The sequence below is a fragment of the Trachemys scripta genome, chromosome 8, assembly GCF_013100865.1.
Source record: "Trachemys scripta elegans isolate TJP31775 chromosome 8, CAS_Tse_1.0, whole genome shotgun sequence".
Classification (NCBI taxonomy): Eukaryota; Metazoa; Chordata; order Testudines; family Emydidae; genus Trachemys; species Trachemys scripta.
The window spans coordinates 75768432-75791647 of NC_048305.1; the positions used below are offsets into that span (position 1 = coordinate 75768432).

Below are 23216 nucleotides of genomic sequence, written 5' to 3' on the forward strand. Positions count from 1 at the left end.
AATATGCGCATCTTTCATCCTATTTAAACTATACATGAATCATGAGGAGATGCAGTTTTGGTAATGGTGCCTGCTGCCTCAGTTCAGGGGTATGAAAGCCCTGCTCTTATACTAGAACACCTGTAAAGAATTGTGCTGAAGTGATGCCAAAGCACAATAGGCTCTAGCTCTGCCTGCACCCAGCGAGTATTGGAGTATTCCCCACACAAAAATGAAGGGCCCCAGCACGGAGCAAACTGCATGTGGTAGTGTGGGAACTGTGAGGTCTCCTCTGTAGGAAGCAAAAGATGGAAGTTCTCTTTTTGCCCTTGAAGAAGGGGAACAAAGTTAGAAAGAGCAGACTTCATGCCCTCAGGGTGCGGGGAAGAAGAGTTGATTCTATTTCCCAAGAGCCAGAAGGGAGAAGTAAAAAAAACCATGGAGACTTATTTATTCAGAACCATTGTGGTTGGTACTGGTGGCAGCTATAGTGTACTGTGATAAATAGCCTTCTTGGAGCCCAAGAGCTATTTACTCTTCATTAGAAGCTCAAATGTTTCCACTAAACAGCGCTGAAGAGTATGCCTAAAAATAACCCCCCAAAATGAAAAAAAAAATCACACCACTGAGCTGACAGGAAATGTAAAAACATTTCAAAGTGAGAACTACTGAAGCTGATGAAAAAGTCATTCATAGTACTCTGCACATTCCTAGCACCTTCAATCTCACAGCACAGCTGTAGGGTGGGCAAACAGTGTATTATTTACAGAGTAAACTGAGGCACAGAATGGGTAAGTGGCTTGCTTAGGTCATTCTCTGAAGAGATGGCAAATGCAGAATAAATACAGTATTAAAGCACATTGTAAGATCTCCAGGGCAGGGACTCTTATCCTGTGTTTGTACAGTGCTTAGCTCTAGGTGTGCAACTGTAATACAAACAGTAGTTAAATGCTTTCTTTCCCCTTATCTTCCAGACACTGAGAGGATGGGGAGAGAGGATCATTGCTGGAGTCCTTACACTCCAGTGCTTTGGCAGGTAAGCTTTAGAAGAGTCTAGCAGCTTCCTGGGGATTAGACTCGGGTGACAGTAAGATGTCATAACATGGAAGCCTCCTGGAGATTCGTTACTACCTTTTCCTATGAAGAAAAGGCACCTTCAGTAGGCCCTACTGAGCCCTCACACAAGTAAGTGTCACCATGACACACTGTTGTAGAGTGTCATATGGTAACCATGTACCTTCTAGGTATGGTCACCATAGCCCTTAAAAGTTACTTCTGCTCGTGATAAAGGAAAACTAGTCAGTTTTTTGGCTGGGCCAACCTGAGTGGTGCTGCTACCCCTGTCCAGGGCATAATGCCACTCATTCAGATTAGGAGGGGGAAGAGGAAGATCGGGGTGGTGGCGTGTGTGCATGCGTGCAAATCTATGCCCTTCACTTTAAATGAGGCTCCACAGCCCCTGGTTCATGCCAACTTTTCCATGTTACCCAATTAGAGGATTTTATGTTTCCCTTTTCATAAGGTCTCATCGCTCATCAACATTCTTTGTGAAGTGTTGGTAGCTGATAAGAACTCCTTGCTACAAGCTGTTGCAACTTCTATCCAAATCAGAATTTGGCTTCAAACGCTCTAGTCTTTAAAAGTAATTTTTTCCATTGTGTACTTCACACAGTTTATATTTTAGTCCAGCACATAGCTCTCTTCCCAACCTCAAACTCAACTGTTTGGTAACTAAGCTGAATACAAGTTCCCATCTAGTGATAGGTTAGAAATAGGTAGTAGACAGTTGAGTACTTATGCACCAAGTCGCTTTCTAGGAAAAATGTTTCACGGGCTTATTGTTAAGGAAGACATATCCCTTCCCCTCTCTTGAGTATCGTGAAGGAACTACCAAGCAATAACTAATCAAATGTGTGGTTCCCTTTAGGACTCTAGTTAGTCACAAAACAAAGGAATAAACTCTGCTTGAAAACTGAGTTACTGTACATCAATCCTAACAACGAATACTACTGCAAAGTTTTAACTAATTAACCTATTTAACATTAACATTTTTATTATTGACCTTGCCACAAGAAGTGGGAGTGTACTAATAAATTTTGCAGATGCCACAAAATTGGGAGGTAGTGTCAATAGGGAGGAGGAGTGGAATATCATACAAGATCTGGATGAACTTGTAAACAGCAGTAATAGAAATGGGATAAAATTTAATAGTGCAAAGTCATGCACTTAGGGACTAACAACAATAATTTTTGCTATAAACTGGGGACGTATCAGTTGGAAGTGACAGAGGAGGAGACAGACCTGGGTGTATTTGTTGATCACAGGATGCCTATGAGCTGCCAATATGATGAGGCTGTGAAAAAGGCTAATGCAATATTAGGATGCATCAGATGAGCTATTTCCAGTAGAGAGGGGGAAGTGTTAGTATCATTATACAAAATACTGTTGAAACCTTATCTAGAATACTGCATGCAATTCTGGGCTCCCATGTTTAAAAAAGATGAATTCAAACTGGCACAGATGCTGAGACGGTCTACTCGGATAATCTGAGGAATGGAAAACCTACCTTATGAGAGGAGACTCAAAAGGCTTGGCTTGTTTAGCCTAACCCAAATAAGACTGATACGACTACTCTCTATAAATACATCAGAGGGATAAATAGCCCAGAGGGAGAGGAATTACTTAGCTCTAATGTGGACACAAGAACAAATGGATATAACTGGCCATCCACAAGTTTAGACTTGACATTACAGCAAGGTTTCTAACCATCAGAAGAGTGACGTTCTGGAACAGCCTTCTAAGGGGAACAGTGGGGGCAAAAAACCTAGCTGGCTTCAAGACTGACTTGATAAGTTTATGGAGGGGATGGTATGATGAAACTGCCTGCAGTGGCATGTAGCTGATCTGAGACTGCTAGCAAAAAATATCTCCAGTGGCTGACGATAGGTCACTAGATGGGGAGGGCTCTGAGTTACTACAGAGAATTCTTTCCTAGGTGGCTGACTGGCAGGTCTTGCCCACATGCTCAGGGTCTGACTGACTGCCATGTTTGGGGTTGGAAAGGAATTTTCTCCCAGGTCAGATTGGCAGAGACCCTGGGTTTTTTTTGCCTTCTTCTGCAGCAGGGGGCATGGATCACTTGCAGGTTTAAATTAGTGTAAATGGTGGATTCTCTGTAACTTGAAGTCTTTAAATCATGATTTGAGGACTTCAATAATTCAGCCAGAGGTTAGGGGTCTATTTCTGTGGCCTGCAATGTGCAGGGGGTCAGACTAGATAATCATGATGGTCCCTTCTAACCTTAAATTCTATGAGTCTGAGTCTAATGATGACATTTTCAATTTACTACAAATGCCATTTAGTGAATTGCAATTTTTTGGGTTTGTCAAAATACAATTAAAATTGTGAATTCAGCAATGGCCTGCAAGTAAAGAATAGCACAATACACCATCTTATGACAACACTAAGAATTACAAGTAGTTTGGTTTCAAAGCATGTTTATTAATCGGCTTTACACTGTGAGCATGTCATGATGTTCTTGGTCTAGAAAGCTAAATAGTGCAACAATCACAAAATAAATTTAATAACTATTGAAATAAAGCTCAAACGAGGTCTTTTTAATTATTCAAAAATAAACCATGAATTTCTTGCAAGCCAAACTATGACCAGCTACACAATCAGTTTTAAAATTCTCAAATGTTACAGAAATTCGAACCCAAACCAATCTTCATAAGTAGCAAAAATAGATACACAAGCCACGGGGGGGAGGGGCTGTAGACCAGAAATCTTTGCTGCCCTTCTCAGCATTCTGCTGGAGAATGCTGCCCAATGCAGGGAAACAGCAGAAAAGATGCCAGTAATGGTACCCGCCTTCCATGAGACTGGTACATGCTCTGTCTTTTCTTTCCCCTAATCTTGTGGGCACAGTTTGCCTTAAGATTTAGCAATGAAACAAAAAATGGGAGATCTTTACTACTTTTTTCCTCAGACAATTTTCAGAGCATACAAACTTATTTTAGCTTCATTCATACATTGAACTAATGCTGTGCTACTTAGCTTGTCCAAAAAATTTCAGAACACCTTCATAAGAAACAGATGTGAAAGTACAGGATGCAAAGTAAAATGCTTAATTTCAGGTTTAAGAACAGAAAAGAAAAAAAATTGTTCACTATAGCAATACTTCAATACTGACTTCAGGTGCAAAAGAACAGGTTTGAGATCATCATCATTCTGTGGGTAACAACAGAGAAAAAAATTGATCAGTAACTTTAAAAGTACAAGTGTCTCAGCTAATAAGTATGACCAATACTAGTTCTAAAAATAAAAAAATTACTCCCCCCACTGCCACTCAGAAAGTAAAATTAACCTCACTAATAAGCAAAAATGGGGGTTTCTAACAAACATAAAATCTAAGCTTTTGAAGAGTTAAATTTTAATAAGGTAATTGGCTATAACCCTCCAATTTGAATAAAAATCAAGCCAAATAAGATTCAAATGCTGTACCCATAAAGCAGAGTTTGTTTTATATTTGCTAACAGAATTTAAGTAAAATTCCATTGAAAATTACTATATATTGTGACAAGATGACAGTTATGTTAGCATTTACTCAGTGCCAGAATGGTGACACTAATTTTCCATACTGTACATATTCTTCCTTTTTGAAAACACTTTACCCATCTTCTAACTTTACTGATACTATCTACAGTCACAATATTTGCTTTTAGGGAATCCACTTGGTTTGAAAAAAATCTTATGCCAGGTACCATAGTTTTGAGATGACTGACCATTCAGGCATGCTGTTATGTCTAAATATTCTTGTTAAACTTCCAAGATCTTCTTTAGTGAAATGCAATTCTTCAAGTAACGTAGACAGGAACTGTGTATATACTGGACTCTGTTGAGAATTTGCAAAGACTGGAATAATCTGTGACAACCTGGAAGATGACATTGAATACAGAAGAGAGGACTTTAAATGTCTGAATGAGGCTGGTGTGCTTTATACAGAGCTATCAGCTATTAAACAATTGCCAAAGGGGAAAGATATTTCTAGGACATGCCCATTTATAACATTACAAGTGATTGTTTATAAGTTTACAATGTAGCATATGAGTATTAAATTGTGAACTTTTATTGGCTTTTACCAAATCTCCATCAGTTTTAAATTAAATGAAATCAAGCAAGAGATTAGTTTCATATGCAGTTAATCAACTATTAGTTGTTACATAACAGGCAACATCAAATTATGTGCTTTGAAGATTAAAGTTTTACGTAACTTAAAAAAACCCCAAGAATTTTGTATTGTCTTCACAAAAGTGATCATTCATCTTGTACAAAAACAGTTGTAAGAACTGTAGGAAATACTATTTTACTTTAGAGTAGCTGAAGAAACCTTCTTTTTCACAAGATCTACCTAGTCACAAAGACGACACAGGCACAACAGAGTTTCATATTATTTTCTAGAGAACCCGGGTGTGTTTACTAATGAAAAACCTCTGTCCGTTTATTTAAAAAGGTCTCAACAAAATAACTGAAAAAGCTTTTAGGTAGAAAACACACTTTTTTTAAAGCCAAGATTTCTCCAAATAGTTGGAAACTTCCCACAGCAGCCTTTCCGATTATTAAATTTAACTTAACTTCACCCACTGCCACTGGGCACATGAAATATGAATAAAATAACACTCAGAAGCTGCAGATCAATGCAGGTAGGTGAGTAATCAGAGCACTGCATTTCCTCAGTAGGACATATGTTCCCATGAAGCAGTCTCTGATAACTTTCTTATTCAGTGGATTGTGTACATTTATTTTATTTTAAGAACCTCTGTGTTTTTGTTGGTCAGAATTTTTTTTTGACAGAGGACAATTAGATTCTGAGACGCTGTTAATCAGGGTTATTAACAGTCTTCAATTTTACATGTTTTCTATCTTACTATATATTATGTAATATATTAAACTCTTTACATGCAGTCCTGCCTTCTTTCATAACAAAAAAACAGTATGGATTTTAAGAAGTGAACACTGTAGCAAAACTAAATTGGAACAGCTGCAAAGATTCAAAAAACATCCCCATAAGGAGCACAATACTGTAATTGGATCAAATAATAAATATGTCTTCAGTGATCCACACATTTAATCTTTAAAGCAAATTTAAAAAGATCAGTTGGCCTTTTTAAGTACCTAATCATTTGTATAAAAATGAACATGGTCCCTGTAGTGCTTTTTAAAATTCTGCTGTTTGCAAACAAAATTTTGCAGAGACTTTTCCATTAGACCCTGATTCTTCAAACTGGTGAGCAAAGCAGACCCCCCCTAACTTCCTTGTTCTGAAAATTTTGTTTTTCTAAAGGAGATTAAAAAAAAACCCAGGTTAATTTTCATAATACTTTTAAGAATTTGAGAGCCAGCTGAATCTCTTTATATTTGTTCCCAGGCTTAAACATCAGTAGCACCGAAGCCAGACCTATTTTTCATGAGATGAGGGCACTTTGCAATTAACAGGATCAAATATGCTCTGTATTGTGGACCCATGATCAGTGCTGCTAATAGGCATTCACTGTATCACAAGGGGCCATTACAATGTATGTTGGAAGTCTATATAAAAAAACTTGTGTTAGTTTAAACACTATTTCTAATTTTAGTGTCTACACAAAAAGCCTGTGGTCAACACTGCAAGGAAATTTCACACTATTGTGTTATCTGTACATAACTGGTGAAACGTTCCCCTCTTTGCCATTAGTGGTTTCAGGTACATGCGGTTTCATGTAACATATTCATCCCGGTAAATAAAAAATGTCAGCAACACTAGTGGAAAGATTTATTTTTATTGTTTAGAAAATGACTTCTGAAAAATGCATCTAAACATCTGAATTTATATAAAGGAAAAAAAAAGCAAATATCATAGCTCCCTACAAATTCAGCAGTTAAAGGGAGTGTTACTTGTAGGTAATTACTCTGACATCAGACCCTCTGTGGAAACTGGAGATAGGACTAAATCTCCATTTTAAAAGAAATGCAAATTAAAACAAAAGGTGCCTTTAATTAAGCAAAAGAGGGGTAGGTCACACAAAGGATCCCACAAAACAAAGTAAACATTGTTTATTAATACAAAAACAATCATTTAAAAAAGTTTTAAAAAATCTTGATTTCCGGAAAGAACAGAAAAGTAGTAAAATGTTTATTTCTGTGATGTCTAACATAGTATGACATTTTGATTATTTTTCACTGCCTTTTGGAGTTTGATATAGGAGATTCATTAAATACTTAAACTATTCAAAAATGGCAGCACTAAGAAATGAGGTAAGCCCACAACATGGAACAAAACTTAGCTGTGACATGTAAACACCATTCTTTCATAGGATAACAATGTTCACAACTGGACTTTACATTAATGTTTGGACTGGTACCAATAGTATTTGCTCCATGCAATGTAAAAATAGCATTAAGCAGTCATTTGCGTGATAACGATGGCTACTCTTTTTAAAAGACCAAGAAGAGGTATTCTGAGTATCTCAAAGGCAGGAGCTGATGATCTGGAAGTATTTTTTTTAGTAAGAAGTGCTCAGTAGGGGAGTTGAGGAAGTACTGATAGACCAAGAATTAGCAGACCTCAGAGTTAGGCTGGAGACAAGGATATCAGAGAAAAGGCCTGGAGATGCATTCTTCTTCTTCAAGCCATCCACTCTCAGGATTAAAGAGAATGTGTATGATAATGACCCACTGGCACCAGTTGTCACAATTTCCTGTCCAGTGCCGGTACGACACCGTGTGACACTGCAAAATGCTACCTCTGCAATACTGCAGAATTACAGACTTTTTCATCTCAGGATTTTTTCTATGTTGTGCTCTAATTACAGACGGCTACAGCTTTTACTTTTAAAAAGCAAGAGACTTGTGCACATACTTTTAAACTATTTGTTATTTGCTAAAGACTCAACATTTTTATGCCAAGAAACTAGCCGTCTGATTGGTGTATTCTCCTTAATCATACTGTCAGTGTCTTGCTACTGACAACAGTAGTTACTTTTGTGCATTAAGGAACACCACATTTTATAGAAATTCAGTACTGGATCAATATTTTGGCCACTTTTGGCCTTTGGCAAGAAGCAGCCAAACCTCTGAAACTTTTCAGATAAGCACTACTTAGAGATTTGGTCAAACAATTTTATCCAGCTATGTATACGTTTCTAGTATTTTTGCATTAAATTCAAATTTGAAATGGTTTTAGGGCAGAGACAATCTGACTCTATGCAGCCTTTTAAACATATTTATGAGCACATATAGAACATGATTAATTTCTCAGTTGGCAGACTGGGTCCTTTTGGCATTTAACAGCTGCCTCTTTTTTTCCCCCCCCCCCCCCATTTAAAAGCAGTTATCCAGAAGCTGGTTTTCTAACAATGAATGATATAGGGCTGGATCTTGCACTGTGGAAGCCAATGGGAGTTTTGCAACTGACTTCAATGGGATCAGGATTTTAGCCTGCACTGTGTAGTATAATAAGTTTCACATTTCTAGTCCCCATTATTTCAAAACTATTACCACTACATGGGGCTGCATTATAAGCAACATGTGTTCAGGGCCAGCTCCAGGGTTTTGGCCGCCCCAAGCAGCCACCCCCCCCCCCCCCCCAAAAAAAGCCGCGATCGTGATCTGCGGCGGCAATTCGGCGGGAGTTCCTTCACTCCGAGCAGGAGTGAGGGACCGTCCGCCAAATTGCTGCCGAATAGCTGGACACGCCGCCCCTCTCCGGAGTGGCCGCACCAAACACCTGCTTGCCAGGCTGGTGCCTGGAGCCGGCCCTGCATGTGTTATTCTTAGGATGCATTAAAGACCATATATGCTATCCTCATCCTGGTATGAAACTCTACTTGAATTAAATGGGAATTGCATGCAAGTACCTGAGGGCAGGATTTGGACCCAATGTCCTAGTGTCACTGAAACACCAAAAATCCACAGTTCTGAAGCAGCCATCAGATCAATAATTCAAATGACCTGCACTGCTTCAATTCAGGGATGCAGTGACACTCAAAGCTCCATAAGTTCTAACATATCTTAAAAGAACTGCAAACTGAACTGGAATTAAGGTGCAAGGAAGCACCACTGCAGACAAGGCAAACTGGTGATTTTTTTTTTTTTTTTTATAAAGTACAAATGACATGGCAGGGACATCTTTAACATTCAGATTGAAGGTTGCTTACTTTCACATACTGAAACATTAAGACATGACAGAGAATTACTGGTGTGAACAAACAAGGCAGGTGAGGCCTTGTCTTATATCTTTTATTGGACCAACTTCTGTTGGAGGGAGAGAGAGAGAGAGAGAAGCTTTGAGCCACACAGAGCTCAAATCAGCCCTTGGAACTTCCTTAATTTTATTCATTTGTCACAAACAGTGGCCTTTAAAAAAAACAAGAGGACAACAGACATTGAATTAAGATGTACTATATAATTTTTTTAAGGGGCCAAATTGTTTAGCCTTTGCCTAAAGTTGGGCATCTAAAAGTGGTGTGATTTTCAGAGGTGCTGAGCTAATAGCTTCCCACTGAAGTCAATGGGAGCTGCAGACACTCAGCACCTCATGCCATTTTTGTGAATTTAGATGCCCAACTGTACACACTTGCACTTGTCAGCAGTTCATTTGAAAGTGTCAGCCTTAGTACTGCATGTAGATATAAGTGAACTCTCATGCTCATTTTATAGAAAAGCAGGGTCGTATATATCAGATTTAGTGAAGCAGTGTAGTTTCCTACACACCCACTTATACCATATGGTAAACAGGTCTTTGTAAAGTTAAAAAAAAAAAAAAAAAAAAGCTGAAAATGTCAAATTACATCTTATGATAAAACCCTGTTAAGCTGGCTACTCCACATATGCTACACGTGAAAGAATAAGTAAAATTCTTGTTAAGACAAGTACCACCACCACATTATTACCAAGTTATTAAATGACATCTGGTTAACATGAAATACGTTTCCATAATTTCAGTTCTCCTGCTTAAAAACAAGCTTTCTATTTAATAGTTTTCTTACATAAGCTTTAACAAGTACATTTAGGAGTATGGCTATCTTTGTACAAGGGAAGCCATACAGAAATATTTTTGGAGATGATAAAAAGTCAGTATTTATGGAGTAAATTTCATTAACTAGTATGTTCTAGTATGCCAATGGCATGTCTACACTGCAATTAGACATCTGCGGCTGGTCTGTGCCAGCTGATTCGGGCTCACAGAACTTGGGCTGCAGGGCTGATTAATTGCAGTGTAGTCTTTTGAGTTTGGGTTGCCACCTAAGCTCTAAGACCCTGCGAGGTAGCCGCAGGGTCTTAGAGGTTTACTTCCCCAGGCCGGAAGTCTACACTGCAAGTAAACAGCTCCACATCCCGAATCCTGTGAGCTCGAGTCAGGTGGCATGGGCCAGCCACGGGTTTTTAATTGCAGTGTAGACATACCCCTAGTCCGCTCACAGAGATACCTGTGCCACTGTCTGGGTCAAGACATATATGCAGAGAAAAGTGTAGGTCTTGAATAGTGTCTTCATGTTGTTACAGGATTACTTTAGAATATCTCCCGTCCAAGGACTGGGAGTAAAACCTTTTATAAACATTACTGAATTAAGCCCTCAAACACCCTCCCTCCCTGGTACAGAGTCAATACTATCCTCATTTTACAGGCCCAGAGAGTAAGGCCAACATTTCCAAAAGTGACCAGTGATTTTGTCCAACTTGAGACATCTTTAAAAGGATCCGATTTTCAGAAAGTTCTGAACACCGTGTGCCTCCTGAAAGTCAGGTTCTGTTAAGGTATCTTAAACTGGGTATCCAAAATTACGTTACTGCTGAAAATTCAGGCCTACATTAATTTACCCAAAAAGTTTGTGGCAGAAGCAGGAAAAGAAGCCAGATCTTAAGTCCTACTCCTACAGAATGTAATGGTGTGCTTTTACAACAAGTAAAAATGTTGACAGCCAAGCTTTCTACAGAAAGTAGCTCCAAAAGGATCATCAACATGCTCCATGATTAAGCCTATGGATCTAAAAGATGATCATTTCACTCTTCATATTGTTCACCATTTTTGAAACTGAAATGAGTACTGAGAGAAGCTTTATCACCCAGGCAGGAGGAACTAGTGGGAGCACATATCCTCATGGATGGTGTTATTAGGGAACAAGAGAGGATAAAAACAGTTTTGCCAAGTCCAGCATTCAAAAATCACCAGTCATGACAAAATATTATGATGCTGGCTTAAAAATGAGATTCTAAGTAGGAATAAGTTTAGAGTTCTACTTATTTGCTTTCTGGCTATGAGCATTTAGAGTTCATATTTTCAAGCTGTTCTCCACAGCTATGAGGGCTAGAAATTTAAAAAAAAATGTAAACTGAGAGTCTTAAAAAAATAAATAAATCACAATTTGATTTCAAGACTGGGGTCTTTACAAACACCACCAAATATCATGACACCACTGATAATAATTGTGAGCGTTAGCAACACCTGAAAGGCAGCACAATCTGCACATCCTGCAGCCAGCACCGAATGTGTGCTCAGTGACTGCAGAGAGTTTTGCTGTAGGGAAATCTACATTACTGATTGTTGTAAGCTAGAGAGAGGTGACAATGGACTTCCTCAGCAGGTCTAAGGATGGCACGTAGGTTGGATCCCCTCCATCCCCCCCACCCTTTGGTAAGTGCAGAGATCTCCCTCTATTCCAGGCTATTGGGGGGCGGGGGGTGAAGGAGGAGAGGGGAAATGAAGATATCCATGATAATAAAGATATCCTCTTTTCTTCCTCTCTATTCTCTTCTCTCCTGGTTGCTAGTTCTCGCTTCTAGTTCCCCTCTTTGCTAACAAGGTCTTTTAAGGGATCTCTCTCCCCTCTCCAAAGGCTAGGTAAGTGGCCAATGCATTTACAAGCTCCAAATAAAGATATCTGCTTATGTAATGAATCACCCATGTTTTAAAGAAAGGATCTCAGATCATTTATTCAAACTTAATGGAAAGTCTGCAGGTCTTATTAATTTTATGACTAATTAAAATGTTTACATTTCTTTTAGAACACATTTTTAAGATCACAAAATGGAGTATGTCAAATACAATCTTATAGTCCTATAATCTCAGAAATGTTTTATGTGGTGTCCACCTGTCAAATGTATCATTTTGGTTAACTCTAAATAAAAGTGCACATAATTCATTTTGAGCATTTAAGGCTTAACACAGATATGTTAGAGATCAGAAGAAATAATCAGCAACTCCAACTAAGTGTAGTTAACACTTAAAACTCAAGAGTTCAGTCTGTAGCAGTACTGCAACATATGGTCATTTCACACTGTCAAGAACTATGATTTAGGAGAAACAATGCTAAAAGTTTAATGAAATTTGATTGTGCAAAACACACACACAGAGCGGCATTTATGTCTGCTTGTCAACCACAATATCATATAAAGAATTCAACAACCTTTTCTGAATAAAAGCACCACTGTGTGCTGCTTACGGTTAATTGTATGTTCTCTCCTCAAGATCTTACATAAATAATTTCCTTGTCGACTGTTATGCTCCAGCACAGGGAACATGCCTCAAAATTGCCTAATTAAACTGCATGTTTTCATATGAAAATTGACTATCATGATAGCTGTTGGAAGCATCCCTAAGAGCTTGTGAAAAGAGAACATATCTTTACCCCATGGCTGTCACTCTAACACGGGGCGGGCAAACTTTTTGGCCTGAGGGCCACGTTGGGTTTCGGAAATTGTATGGAGGGCCGGTTAGGGGAGGGGGTCGTTCCCCCCCCCCCCCCCCGGATCCCTGCCCCATCCACACACACCCCCGTCCCTGTCCCCTGACCGCCCCTGGAACCCCTGCCCTTGACTGCCCCCGGCCGCCACATCCAACCCCTCCTCTCATTCCTGATGCGCCCCCCGGGACCCCTGCCCCATCCAACCACCCCTTCTCCTGTCTCCTGACTTCCCTGGGAACCCCTGTATCTGACTGTCCCCTGCCAGCCCATCCAACCCCCTCCTCTCATTTCTGACTGCCCTCCCTCCCCTGGGACCCCTGCCCCATCCAACCATCCCTTCTCCCTGTCTCCTGACTGCCCCCCCCGGCCACCCCATCCAACCCCACCTCCTTCCTGACTGCCCCCCAGGGACCCCAGCCCCATCCAACCACCTCTTCTCCCTGTCCCCTGACTGCCCCTCACCCCATCCAACCACTCCTCTCCTTCCTGAAGGACCCATTCCCCCATTCAACCCCCCTACTCCTCACCCTCTGACTGCCCCGACCACCCCCCCGAACTCCCATGCCCTCTCTCTAACCCCCCGCTCCCTTACCATGCTGCCCGAGGCACTGGTGGCTGGCGGCGCTACAGCTGTGCCACCCAGGTGGAGCCAGCCACACCATCGCCACCGTGCAGCACAGAGCACCGGGTCAGGCCAGGCTCTGCAGCTGCGCTGTCCCAGAAGCTTGCAGCCCCATCGCCCAGAGCACTGCGCTAGCGGTGGAGCGAGCTGAGGCTGCGGGGGAAGGGGAACAGCAGGGGAGGGGCCACGGGAAGCTTCCAGGGCCAGGAGCTCAGGGGTCGGGCAGGAGGGTCCCGTGGACCAGATGTGGCCTGCGGGCCGTAGTTTGCCCACCTCTGCTCTAACAAGTATTATAATAAAGATAATTTGCCTTGTTTAATATTTAGAAACTGTGCCTCTTCCTTTGAGGCTCCATGCACCTCTCTGAGGCCACATGTGGAGGGGAGTCTGTGTAGGACAGGGGGAAGCTCTGGAGTCTGAAGAGGTGGGCTGGTGGCAGGGAAACCAGATGAGGTCTTCCAGATTCCTCCTTCACAAAACTCATTGGGGACATCATTAACAATTAATAAAATCACAATCCATATTAAGTTATGTATTCTTCCCATCTACCTTATGAAGCTCCTCCACTTCCTCAGGGGGTTATGAGACAGTCACAGTTCTTAGTTCTTTAAAAAAAGAACAATCCCTCCCTCCCACAACCAGGGCCAACGAGGGGGGGGGGGGAGAAGCCGGTACGAATTACTGGGGCCCGGCTTCGGCCCCCCTCGTTGGCCCTGTTTAGCCGGTACGCCCTTGCTGGGGGGCCCGAAAAAATCCAGAGCTCAGCTTCCCCGGCTCCCCCCCCCCCCACTCTCGTAGGCCCCATTTAGCCGGTCCGCCCTTGCTGGGGGGCCCAAAATTTTTTTCACTGGGGCCCGAACCCGCTCTCGGTGGCCCTGCCCAAAACAAAACCCAAAAGTCCATATCCATTCCCATTCTCAACCTTGAAATAAGAGTGGCCAAGGGTATTACTGTGTTTGACATATGAATTGGCCAGTCAGAAAAGGATAAGGCTGCACTGCTCCTCTATAAGTGACTTTTGGGGTAATGGAAAGACAGACGATTTAAATTCATAATTTTGTGAGCTTCCTTGTTGCGAAAGCCACGAAGAATTCAATGTTCTATCCATCAGCCTCTCTTTCCTTTATGCTTCCCTGACCACACACATCTATACTTCTTCCCCGATGGGCTGGTTTAGCCCTACTGAGCAGATACCATCTATGTATACAAAAGTACATTTGTAGAATATATATAAAATCAAAGCAGGGTTAGGTTAGGTGCCTAAAGCCACTTATGAGCTGTGTTGGCTTTCTTGCTCTTTTCAGTACTATATGTAGCTGAATGCCTGAATATTTGAACACTTGTAAAATATTTAGATTGCTTTATGTACGTGAGTAGCTATTTACTTCAAAAGTCAGTGATACTCTCTACTGCATATGCTACTGATCAAAGAAAAGTAATTAAGAGGTCTGTCTGCATTTCCATTTGAAACTCCAATTTAGAATAGAATAATATCGTGGAGACTTCAAAACTGAATTAGGATGAAGTTTAGAAAATATGGTATGAATCCAGAACAGCAATTTGTTGTCTTCAAAAGTGGCATCTTTTTAAAAAATTACAGCATGTCAAAAAGCAGACTATTCCTACTCTTTCTGACATTTTTTGACAAGCTTTGGATCAATATTGGCTAACATTAAACAAATCTTCTCTTTTCCTTCCACCTTTTTGTAAACATTTATGGGCGAGATCTTCACCCCCACTCCAACTGTTTTACATCACACAAAAGGGCTGGAACTGCATAAAGGGGATCTAAACGCCCTGTGTCTAGCTGGGGGAGGATTCCCCTGAGGCAGGCGATCATAAGCCTGCCTCCTGAGGAACCCATTGCAAGCCCTAGCACAAGAGGCGTGTGGGGAACAGGATTACAGATGGGGCCACAGTATTCAGCACTCCAGGAAGCTGCTGTAAGTTAGCCATGTCCCCAAGGTTGTCTAAGTATACACTGGAGGCCACTCCAACCCCCAGTACAACCCAGGATTTGGAGGGTACAAAAGGTGATTTAAAGCCAACTTAGCCCCCCTATGTCCTGGACTGCAAGTTCTTTAGAGGCTCAGCAGAGAATCTCACCCTATTTAAAAAAGAACAGGAGTACTTGTGGCACAGTGCCACAAGTACTCCTGTTCTTTTTGCGGATACAGACTAACACGGCTGCTACTCTGAAACTAACCCTATTTAGTTAAACACAACACATTCAAATAATGGATTACTTTATTTTAAGTTTCAAATCATGTTCAGTGGCAACACAGCATAAGAAACTAGTTTGTATCATATGGTGTTTAAAAACCATCATATATAAATATGTGAAGCCCTATTCAATGAATGAATAGGTACAACTGTCAAGAGTTATATTCCCTCGCCACACAAGGACTTTTTTGTACTTTTAATAATTATTTATTTCAAACAAATAGGCGGTAAAGCAGTACTCAGACTTATCAAAGCCTTAAAGTAAATTAATGTAATAAAACTATTATTCTTCAGAGGTTGAATGGAATAATCTTTTAGTGTACCAACCCTTTATAAATAAAATCTTAGATTAAACTTTAATTAGGTCAAAATCTAAAATAAATTTTAGGATCTTCTCCATATTAGAAATTTGTCCACAACAAGTGACTATCTAAATCAGCACGTGTCAGTTTCTATTTAGGAGGAATATGGGACTGAAACAAATCAACCAACCCACTGAGTGTCACAGGTCAGCAATGAAGTGCATTGTGTGCAGGGAGAATAGTATATGGTAGCCCAGATAGCATCAGCCTGTACTACAACTGGAGAATAGCAAATGCTATCAGATCCTCACTGTCAGAACTTCAGTTTCCTAGGGTCACACCTCCTCAACACACACACAAATAATAAATATTCACATTTTTTATATATTGCACAACTCCCTATTTGAAGGAGATTGAACCACACGCACCATGACATAACTGAGGGAGTTAAATAAAAATCGAAGCAGCATTGGTCATCTGAACTCTCCTCACAAAACATATTGAGATGGGAAAAAACGAATGAAGTTGTTACCTTGCTTAACTTCAGGCAATAACGTACATCAGTTGCCAGTAGATTATACTCCACTTGATCAATGTGTGCTTGAGATAAATATTTTGTTAGGACATCTCCCAAGGAATGGCATGGATTACAGCTTAAATCGCAACAGTATTAACAACAAAAATTTGCTGCTTAATGGAGACTCATTCAGCAATTGCCATGTTGCTGAGTGGTGTTCTGCCAATTTGAAATTATGCATTCTGGCCTTAGTGCAGACGTTGCCGAATACAGATTAAAAGAATTTTAAACTGAGTAAACATGAATTATATAGTGAATAGCTTATTCTTGAATTTTTATTCAATACAATATTTCAAGTCTTTTGGGTTAAGTTTAAATATTGGCTGTTTCTCTTATATCAGATATCCTCAATCAGGCTGATCAGCTGCCCATTGGGACAATTCTACCATATATCCCAGAAGTTCACTAAATTGATTTTTTTCTTTAATAGATACAGTTTATTTTAACATGGTACTGAAAGTTGGTAGGCACAGGCATGGAGTAAGGTTAGTTACAACTCACTCGAATGATAAAGGTTGACAGGTAGGAAGTATAATCCTGTGTGTGATATTTAAATGATTACACAATCATATTGTGTTACAGACAACTACACAGGCTCATAAGTATGAAACGATTATTACTAACCCTACCCCGATCTTATATTTAGCTGTTATGTTCATGGGTAAGATTTAAAATATTCTATGCTTATAACTTCAGTTCAAGTTTTTAAAACAAGCTCAACAAAACATACTAAAACACCTTGTTAAAAGCAAGAGGTTGCCTCTAGAGTGAAGATTTTCCATTAGAACACATTAATATTTGATGGATGATCTTGAATTGAAAACATCTAACTTACAAACATCAACATGTAGAAGTGTTTAAAGAGACCTCCAGAATTAAATTTTTGATGTTATGAAATGCTACTAGTTAAATAATTTGATCAGAACTAATGTTATTTGCAACTATGGACTTAAAATGTTCCATATTTAAAGCCTTTATCCTATTAGTTTAGATTATAAGAGACGGGGGAAAGGGAGTATTTCAAAGCTCTTTTCTTGAATCCCAAAAAATCACTTTTATAATAGGGAGAAGAGACACTAGCATTTACTTGGGTGAATGATAAGAACTTGGGTGAATTACCCAACATTTTATGTTTTTGTAATATTTCTGTCATCTAGTGAATCTTCTTAAGCAAGAACAAAGGTAAAGTCTGGTCTAGTTAAAGTACAACCTAAAGCCCCTTTCTTATAAAGAAGAAAATTTAGTAGATAAATAAAATGTAGACTGCATTCTATCATTTGTCATTTTGTTATTGTGTACTGACCTGTTCACAGAATCCAATATAGTTCCTTACATATTATTTTAACCCTTTGATGGCAACAGAAGTTAAATTATTCATATTTTTAATTTTTTTGTCCACTACACTTAAATCAAGGCTATAAAAACTGATTCAAAACCAATGGTTTGAATGCTAACAACTGCAGGAGATGGGATTCATTAAAAACTTACCTTTGTTCACTGCTCCCACTACTGTCAGTTTCTTCACCTGCAGCCTCCAGAAATCCCTGACTTGCTCAACTAAAAAAAAACCCTTTATTGTCACTTTTTATTTCTTAAGTGCCCACACTTCAACAGACAAGTTGAATTCATTTGCCACTGAATTCAAGGGGGCCAGATTTTCACCCACAGTACAGATAAATGGAAAAAGACTTTAGTTAAAGGTGAAAGGAAAACCACACACAATTTAATGCAATAATCAGTGTCTATAATCTGCTCTGCTCAACAATACACTTGATACTCTTATGAAAAAGCAATTGATTTTATCGGCCTTGCTCAATCAGTGATCTGTATTCCAACCAGTGATTTTTAACTAATTTATCAATGGCTTACAAGAAAGCCTCCTGATACACTACACTATTTATGAGAGATCTTTAAAACTCGTTTAGTACAAAAGAGAAGGTTAGATAGAACAATGGTCCTGTGGTTAGCCCACAGAATTGGAGTTCTATCCTTAGCTGTGCAACAGACCTTCTGAGTTACCAGGCAGTGCTTCATTTCTCCATATGCAAAATAGTGATATTACTTTCCCCACAAGATTGTTGGGAGGCTGAAGTGAATACATGTGAAAATGCTTTTCCACAATTCTTTTAGCTGTATACTACACTGTATCTCATTATATATGACTATGTAGGGGAGATGTGTTAGGACAACATGGGTCTATAGTTACCTGACCAATTACAAAAATAGCTAATTTAAAAAAAAATTGGTAGGTATTGATAGTAAGACTAACTTTTTTTTACTAATAAAGAACAGAGCTGTAAGCATGAATAGCCGGATGTACTGACTACACCTGTCTTTTCTTTCTGCAAAGCTTCACTTGTCAGCTGCCAGCTGTTACAGATAACAGCCAGCCAGATTACTTCAATGATGTTGTATCAATGGAATATTATTGATCACAAAAAAAGTGTAGGTCAGGAAGGGGAGGAAAAAATCTAGAACTTCCTTATACCATTAACTTCCTCAGAATGGCAACTCGTAGTCACTGAAAGAAAGTTAATAAAGGTCACAAAAAGAAGTTGGAGATTTTTATATTAATACTCAAAATGTGATACTATTTATCACTTTTCTTGCATCATTTATTCAATAAGGATTTTGCAAACAAAGTAAAATGTCAAATGTAAAAACACATGAAAGATGTGTTTTAGGACCGTGTTGCAATTTCCAAAGACAAAAATATAGTGAGTGAAATGTCACCCTCAATTACAACCATGCATTCTCATTCATATTGTGCACCGTCAGCGTACCAGAAGAGAGAATTCGTAGTGTGTGTATCAGCATAAATAAAATTAAATGAACTGATGTGAAACTTGTTTGAAATATTAAATGAACAAGCATATGCTAGTGCCCACAGCATATGCAACTCTGCCATACTATAGCGTGATACGTTAAAATGCAATTCTCTTCTGAGAAGTAACTGTAAAAACGACACATGCTACTACATAACACCTCGGCTCCCTGTGTATTGTCAGAGGGTTATCTACTATACTAACATTAATTTGTCTTTAGTTCAGAGACAGGGTCTGAATCTCTAGTCTTGTGTATAACATTCCCTCTGAATATTTTCCTTGCTATATATGTATAACCAATTCAGTTCCCACAGTAATTGTTCTGAAATCTGCATTTTTTCCTAGAACATTCAGCAGACACGGACAACAGGTCAAATCCTCCCATACTACTTGTCTGCTTCATGCTGATCCAGCGATGCACAGAAGCTGGGAAGCCAGCTTAACCAGGTAGCTGGGAATTTTCTTGTTTCACCATGGCCTTGCCCAGGCCATTGGGGGAATTAGAAGGCCTACACTCTGTGATCCCCAGGTCTAACTGCAGTATTGCCAACCCCAACACATTAAAAAATGTGGATTAAAAAGACTGGATTAAATATTAGATTTAAAAATAATTTGGGGGTTCTATTTATTTGCCTGCTGATTTTTGAGCCTTTAAGTTTTCAAACTTTTCTCTGCAGCCCATGAGGGCTAGACACTATTTTTTTAATGTAAAGTTACAATTCTCACCAAATCACATGACTCCAGAAGCTATGCTTTTAAGATACCAAATATCATCATAAAAGTCTCAAGAATTGGCAACACTGAGAATAACTTCTTGGGCAGTCAGGTGCAAGACAGAGCAGCCCTGAGATTGCTCCAACTCACACTGTAGATCAGACCAGTCTCCAGCCAGACACTAAGTTAAGGGAAGCATCAAGATCGCTCAAAGCCATCTTTACTTTCGTCTCCCAGGTCCTATGCCAAGCACAGTTCAGACAGACCAGAGGATATGGTCCACTGTTTTGTATTAGAAACATAATATACTCATATATTAATCAGAACTAAATTAGGATACAACACCATTTGTTGTAATTAGTGGTATAAATATAAATATTATATATGTCTCAATGCTTGTAATATTTCTTGGCATTTAAAGCCATAACACTTATTTTGGGAGCTGTTCCAAAAGATTTTCACTTGGCTGGTTTATAATGAAGTAATTTGTTAGTTAAACCCCAGAAGAAATAAGTATCAATTGTTTGCTATAAATAAAATTGCTTTCCAGAAATGTAGTCCCCCCAACCCCCCAGATACATATCACAAAGTCAGACCTAATTTAAAGGATTCCATTTATTTGAAGTCAGTCCCCTCTGCTAACCAGACCAACAGATCAAAGATACTTCTCACTTCTTATACTCTACTGCTTTTTTCTCCTTCTCTCTTGACTTTGGCCCTCCTTTTATTCCACCTCCCATTCTCAGATCAGCTTCTTATGAATCAAATGTCCTCCCATCCAACCCCTCAAGTCCTATTTTTATTAGACTTTCTTACACGGATCTCTGCATCGATCATACCTTCCTGTTTTTTTCATATTTCTCAACTTATGTTGGGTGGAGTTAGAACCTGATCCTGCAAACACTTACACATGTGAGTTTGTCCCATAGAAGTCACTGTGTCTACTCAGATACGTAAAGTTAAGCGCATGCGTACATCTTGGTAAGACTAGGGCCTTAGAATGGAAGCTTTTCGGAGCAAGGACCTTGTAAATATTCTGTAAAATTACAATTCTCTGTGAAGCAAAACACACATTCTTCTTCAATGGGCAACAGATCTTCTGAATACTTAGATATATCCATGGTTTGCACATAAATCCAAGTATAATTTTATAAATAAAATGAAAAACCTCTTGCATAAACAGCTATGAAAAATGAATGAATTTAGTAGTGAATAGTAAAAGTCTCTCCTTGCTACTGCTTGTCAGTACTCTCTGTGAATGCTATGGAAAAACTCTGGTAAAAATTGATTCAGATATACAGTGTGTTGCAGGTGGAAAAACTATGGTCCAATCCACCCAGGTAAATAACTCATCAATACTTCATAAATGTACCCACCTGCACTCAGTTACTATGGAAACTATTTACCATAAAATTGATTATTGTGTTAGAAAGTTCTAAAACTAAACTATGATCTGATTATCTACTTTTCAGTCCAATACACAAACCAAACACTTGGTATAATGCAGCTGAGTAAAGAGACAAGCCACGAATAGACTTGCTGCTACTAAATATGTCCACATTTAAAAGAAGGATGTGAAAGATAAGCACATCAATATTTTTCTGATTAAACTTCACTGTTTGCAAAACCCCTGCTATTCCAGTCCTGGACTTCTCAAAGGGGATTTTCTTTCAAAAAAATTCCCATGCACTGCTAATGTTGTCACAGCCCCAGTGGCAGTAGCAACAATGAGAGCATTAGTGCAGACAGCGCTCTGGGCAGTCACGGGCTTTTTATGCACTATTTTTCCTAACTCCACTCAGAGTAGGTATACACATTTTGGCCTAAAAGCATTACTATTTCTGTTTAAAAGTTATAGTCCCAGCTCTGCTTTTGACCTGTGTGACCTTAGGCAAGTGACTTCACTGCTCTATGCCTCCATTTCTCCATCTACAAAATGGGGAGAATGCTACTAACTCTCATTTGTAAAGCTACATAAAAGTAGGTATTGTTAAGAGACTAGACCTGTGACAGAATACTAAAAATTATGAAGGCTGGCATTTGGTTGTATTTAACTTACGCTCGTCCCTCTAAAAACATTCCATTATAAACCACTTCTCAGAAACACCCAGTTTTGCTATGAGTGACTTACGCATGACTTTGACATCACCAGACAGACAATTTTAAGATATTTATACGTTTTGTTTGTTTGTTTGTTTTTGGGAAGGACCGTATAGAGTATGCATACTAAATGAGTTTATTAAATGCAAAATAATACTCTAAGGCCCTAGACCTCCAAGCACTTAAGCACGTGCATAACTCTGCTCATGCTGTAGCCCCATTGCTAATGAGTAGCTCGATGACATACATGCTGAAGCGCTTTGCAGGTTCAGGACATAATTGTCAAAGTATTGTTTAAGTGTGAAAGTATTGGTTCATTATATCTTCTCCCTGTCCTGCTAAGGCAAATGTCTCCAATTCTTTACCCCTATATTATTAAATAAGATTTTTTTCCTGCTGTTTTTACATAAAATTAATGTGAAACATTAGGGGTACTTGGTTACTGTAAAACAACATATTACATAAAACAACTGATTACAGAAACAGCAACAGCCCAATATTTAAAGAAAACAGCTGTATGCAAATACTTTTTAGTGTTAGTTTCAACTAAACAAAATATACCGTACACTAATTTTAAGTGCCTTCATCAATGCGGATTCTGTACTAAACTACAATATACAGCTTAAAAAAAGAAAAAGATCAACTTTTCTCTATCCATTACCAGTCAGCTTCAATTTTGCAGTAAATTCTGGATCCTTCTACTAATATGAGAGCTTCCCTCTCATCCTCAATTTGCTTGCTCTAATTGCATTCCTTCTGTCAATAAAAACCACCCACTCTTCTGGATTCCCAACACACTAGAATGGAACTTCCACATTTCTAATTCTTGGCCTTATCCCAGTTGCCCAGAGACACAGTTTGTATACATCATCTTCTTGACAATGACATGTATCCCTTTTCCTCCCAAAGAGGCAATATTTTCTGCTTGTTTTCATGAATACAAAAAATAAGCACATTTCAAACTGCACCATACACCATGTTACCTTATTTGCTTTCCCATTACTTTAACGTTCTTCACTAGGAACATATCCATTACTGTACTGGATCAGATCAGTGGTTCATCTAAACTATTAACATATCTTAAAAAGTGGACGTATGGGATGAATGAGGTGAAGATAGGAAAACCCTCACAATAGATAATTCTGGAATAAC

The 23216-nt window shown here is 39.2% G+C and overlaps 1 protein-coding gene and 1 long non-coding RNA gene across 6 annotated transcripts in view; one reads left to right on the forward strand and one right to left on the reverse strand.

Moving 5' to 3' along the window:
• The first annotated feature begins 680 nt into the window (after positions 1–680).
• Positions 681–20006, forward strand: LOC117881209. Its single transcript, XR_004646734.1, has 3 exons — positions 681–770; positions 954–1015; positions 19596–20006. It is a non-coding gene; the product is annotated as an uncharacterized LOC117881209 (long non-coding RNA).
• RPAP2 (RNA polymerase II associated protein 2) overlaps positions 3460–23216 on the reverse strand; it is a 73093-nt gene continuing 53336 nt past the window's right edge. For 2 of the 5 annotated variants that reach the window (XM_034778133.1, XM_034778132.1), the window contains 2 exons: positions 4743–4913; positions 3460–4209 (listed from right to left, as the gene is read on the reverse strand). In XM_034778133.1, the coding sequence (XP_034634024.1) occupies position 4209; positions 4743–4913 (172 nt within the window). In that variant the 3' untranslated portion in view covers positions 3460–4208. Of the gene's footprint in view, positions 4210–4742; positions 4914–15821; positions 15858–17913; positions 17974–21968; positions 21977–23216 lie in introns of those variants that run through there. The other 3 variants (XM_034778131.1, XM_034778130.1, XM_034778134.1) reach the window with 3 other exon arrangements.